This window comes from Aplysia californica, unplaced genomic scaffold (genome assembly GCF_000002075.1).
Source record: "Aplysia californica isolate F4 #8 unplaced genomic scaffold, AplCal3.0 scaffold01444, whole genome shotgun sequence".
Taxonomy (NCBI): Eukaryota; Metazoa; Mollusca; class Gastropoda; order Aplysiida; family Aplysiidae; genus Aplysia; species Aplysia californica.
The window spans coordinates 52387-53416 of NW_004798714.1; the positions used below are offsets into that span (position 1 = coordinate 52387).

A 1030-nucleotide genomic window follows, 5' to 3' on the forward strand; every position below is an offset into this window, starting at 1 on the left:
GGCGTAGCCGCGGGTATCGCGGTCATCATCTTCTCCGTCAAGCTAGAAGAAGAGCAGTTTGAGCTGCTCTGGGCGCCGGCCCTCCCCGGAGTAGGAGGCTTCCTCTTCCACGTCATCGCCATAGGAGGCTACCTCAGCTGGCGAAACCGCTCCTCTGACGACGACCTGGACGACAGGTCAGAGTTCAGTGACCGCACCTCCAACATCTACGAGTTTTCCTCCAGCTCCAAACACCGGAAGGACCATGGCGCCAAAGGGCTCAGCAAAGGCTACCACAGGAGTATGTCCGGACAAAGCGGGAAATCGGACGTCCTATGACAGTGACAAAAGCTGCTGAAATTTTTGTTCTAAACACTTCTTGTTTGAGAATTTTATAATATCCTGCTATCATGTACCGTACAAATCTTTCTTGGGATTTTGTTTCCCCCTCTATTATTATGATTATAATTCCAGTCTCTTCTCTCGTGTTCGGAGAAAGATGATTCTGAGAGGGGATGGATGATGCTGTGTATCGATGCGTACTTCATGTAGGCAAGAGTATCGATGTGCTAGTCTGTTGAAACAGCGTATTCGATGCTTTTTTGGCTGAGTGAATAACCTTGTTGTGTACGACCTTTGATTGAGCGGCTTGCAAGATGGCACGTCCAAGATGGTGCGTCCAAGATGGCGGACTGTGCTACAGCATCCACTATCGGTTTCTGTTTCACGAAGTCTACGATGTTTATCCGTCAAACGACGGTCTGCAATGTTTATCCATCAAACAACGTATGCAGTGTTTATCCGTCAAACAACGTTGACAATGATTATCCGTCAAACGGCGTCTGCGGTCTTTATCCGTCAAAACGACAGTCTTCGATACATGCCTGTCAAACAGCGTGCCCAAAATCTGCCTGTGAGACAACTCGCCTGTTTACTGGCGTCTGCCATGCTTGCCCCTTTAGCAGCATCTGCAATTATTATATTTGCCCAACAACAGCAACATCAGCAACAACAGCAACAACAACAACAGCCTCAACAACAACAACAACAT

At 48.1% G+C, this 1030-nt stretch overlaps 1 protein-coding gene across 1 annotated transcript in view; it reads left to right on the forward strand.

Annotated features, from left to right (window-relative positions):
- LOC101848262 overlaps window positions 1-1024 on the forward strand; it is a 2689-nt gene extending 1665 nt beyond the window's left edge. Inside the window, exon 2 of the mRNA XM_005112853.2 lies at window positions 1-1024. Within this exon, the coding sequence (XP_005112910.2) occupies window positions 1-318 (318 nt within the window). The 3' untranslated portion in view covers window positions 319-1024.
- Window positions 1025-1030: the final 6 nt, after the last annotated feature.